The 3,073-nt window shown below is 40.5% G+C and overlaps 1 protein-coding gene across 1 annotated transcript in view; it reads left to right on the top strand.

Annotated features, from left to right (window-relative positions):
- LOC118334653 (semaphorin-6B-like) overlaps positions 1-3,073 on the top strand; it is a 29,936-nt gene that overhangs the window by 13,108 nt on the left and 13,755 nt on the right. The window contains exons 2-3 of the mRNA XM_035670662.1: positions 680-803; positions 1,750-1,861. Of these exons, the coding sequence (XP_035526555.1) occupies positions 683-803; positions 1,750-1,861 (233 nt within the window). The 5' untranslated portion in view covers positions 680-682. The remainder of the gene's footprint in view (positions 1-679; positions 804-1,749; positions 1,862-3,073) is intronic.

The raw sequence follows: 3,073 nt of genomic DNA, 5'->3' as shown, positions 1-3,073 counted from the left end.
TTATGGCTGATCGGTGTATGTGTGTAAGTCTGTGTGTCCTACACAGCATGACCCTTCTGTGGCCTCCTAACTTTTTAAAGACCAAAATCTGTTTCCTCCCCTTTCCTTTCGCATGATATAGGGCATTCTTGACTTTTGACCTGTAGAAAGACTTTGTCCAGCTTACCCAAGTCACTCCCGTCATCTCTCTAGTCTTCTATTTTCACTCTCTGATCTATAAAGACCAGCTATTTAGTCACTATTTACGACTTATACAGCCTCCATATGTCCATATAGAAACACATTTAGTCAAAGAAACATTACCACCCAAGGGGGCTTTGTTATCCTGTGAATGTTTTGTCTCTCTGTGTGTTATATGGCTGTGAGAATCCCCTTCAATTCAAACTGTTTAACAATGGAGTGACATTTCTAACAATAGATCCCCATTACACCAGTAAGCAGACAATAGAAACACATTAGCTCCCTGCTGAAGACAGGTTGGTGACAGCAGTCACCCTGCTGCACTTCTGACCCTGTCCTCTCTCACACACACACTCGCACGCACACGCACACACACACACACACAAACACACACGCACTTGTTGAATAAGAAATCTGTCAAAATGTCAATGCATGCATCCACAGAAAAATATTGAGTGCACAACAATGAAATCTTTCCCCTCTCTTTCTCTGTTAACAGTGCATGTGTGTTGCTGCCATGGCGACCATGGCTCCTCCCCTCACATTTCTCCTCCTGCTGCTTCAACTGGCTGATGGCTCATTCCCAGAGGAACCCAGTCCTCTCAGCTACGTCCCTGTAGAGGGTATGTTTCCTTCTCGCTGTGTGTGTGTGTGTGAGTGCATGACTGTACGTGCAGCATTGATGAATGGCTCCATGGTGGATGTGGTAATCAGGGGTCAAGGGTCAGAGCCTTGGTGTGAAACTGCTTTGAAGCTACCCAGGCATACAGATACAAAAAGCTTCACTACCTAACGGCAGTATAGTAGATTAATAAATATGAGCAAGAAATAAAGAAAGATATAAAGACAGGAAGAAGGAGAGAGAAATGATTGGTATAGATGTTGAGAGGTGCAGGAAGATGAAAAAGTGGGAGACAATTGGATTGGATGGGGTGATACAGATGACAAGAGAGAAGGCTGAGGGGTGGAAGAGAGAAGGGGAGGAGACAGGTGGAGATGGATCGCTACGTCCTCCCTCTCCCTCCCCTGCAGTCAAGGACAATGAGACATTTTCCCAATCTGTCTCCTGATGATGAGGGCTCCCTGTGGATACCGTTGTCCTCCTCTTGGAAACTTTCTCAGAGTCGGATACTGCCACTTTCTCTCTCCACCTCAACTGTACTCTCTCATTTATCTAAAATGTAGGAAGGAGAGGGAGGAATGCTCTTTTACACAATGAAATAACAATAATGATTGCACACAGCTTTTCTCATTATGCAGCTGCATGCATCAACAAAAGCACACAAAAAAAACACTAAGAGGATAAAAGTGTTTCAGTGTGCTGAAACTGCTACACCATTCGTCTCTCAATTATCTTTCTTTTCTTAAACAAAAGCATCAAGAATGAGTGAAGACACTATCAAAGTAAAGGTTACAGAAGCTGTTTTATGGCCTGCCTGAGTTCTTTTGTGTGTGGAAAAAAGTATTCTCTCTGTTATCAGCTGTCAAAGTATCCTTGAGCATGGCACTTTATTTCTAGCTTGTTTCAGTAAGCGCTTCACTGTATTTGTATCTGTGTGTTCACGTCAGTTGTGCGGAGGTATCCAGTGTTCTTGGGCAGAGCTCATCGTTCAGCTCAGAGACAGGAGCTGTACATCCAGACAGTCCTCCAAGTCAACCGCACGCTCTACATAGGAGCCAGGTAACCAACGGCAACCGCCTCCAACTGTATGCTACTGACGTTCTCGCATTAATATCCTTTTGCTTTCATTTGATGCCACAGCTTCCATCTGCTGTCACTCTGTAGAAGACATTCAGTTTGCTGTTAAATGTCATGTGAAAGCTGTTTGTTCACAATACTCTTATGTATGATATGTTAAAAAAAAAAAAAAGAATAAGAAACAGCAGTGGGTAAATAATCATCTCTGGGCCAAATCTGGTCCCCAAACTGAATTGTTCACTTACATAGTTTACATCAAAACTTTTACATGATTTATTATAAATATATAACACATCACAAAATAAATATAAGGTTTATATAAATCACAATACATATGACCTTATGAGATCTAACACTAGTGTCTCATCCTGAAATGAAGACATTTACTAAATGAATAACACAAATCAGTTTTAATTCTGTTTTAATTTCACAGTTCTTGCCTGTTTGACTAGAACAGATTTGTGTCACATAAAAGCACAAACAGGTGGCAGAATTTGAGTGCTCATGTAAAAAAAATAATATGGCAATAACAAATTTCATTCAACCATAAATGAAGTAGGCGACTGTTTTGTGCAACACAGATCATACACTCACATACCGTATACTTACATTACATTACACTCATTATTTTTCAAATGAGTATTAACATAAGCTGCTGTAGCCCTGTTAGCCCTCACTTAGTAATGGGAACATTTATTCATCTGCTGCCTGATACAATTCTAAAACAAAATGTTTTTACTTCCGTTTTATTCTGAAATGAATACAAATAAAAATTGTTAAAAACATACCGGCATTTCCACCAGGCTTGTAAAATGTTTGCCCCTCAATGAACAATGCTGAAAGAACTGGCTAATTGCTGACCCCTACCTTACACGTTTATACAGTCTATCAGCTATCATATCCTATTAATATATTAGTACTAGGGAGGCACCAATTGTTAAATTCTCGACCACAACTAATACCAATGTTTAAAATAGCAATTTGGCTAAAAGCCAATGCTGATAACAATTTTTTGTTGTTTTTGTTATATTTTCACCCTTTTGTACCAGGGAAGCAAGAAATATACAAAGATGAGCCTCTCTGCCTTGCTGCAGCTCAGTCTCTTTCTCTTCTCATCCAAGATGAGACCCAGAGCTGAACATCCGCTCACTGTCCGTGTTGGTGCAGTGTGCACATCGGTATTTGCATGCAATT

The sequence above is a fragment of the Morone saxatilis genome, unplaced genomic scaffold, assembly GCF_004916995.1.
Source record: "Morone saxatilis isolate NCDOM2014 unplaced genomic scaffold, NCSU_SB_2.0 Contig23, whole genome shotgun sequence".
Lineage (NCBI taxonomy): Eukaryota > Metazoa > Chordata > Actinopteri > Moronidae > Morone > Morone saxatilis.
Note: the sequence above shows the minus strand (reverse complement) of the source record. Positions and strands in the feature narration are given on the sequence as shown.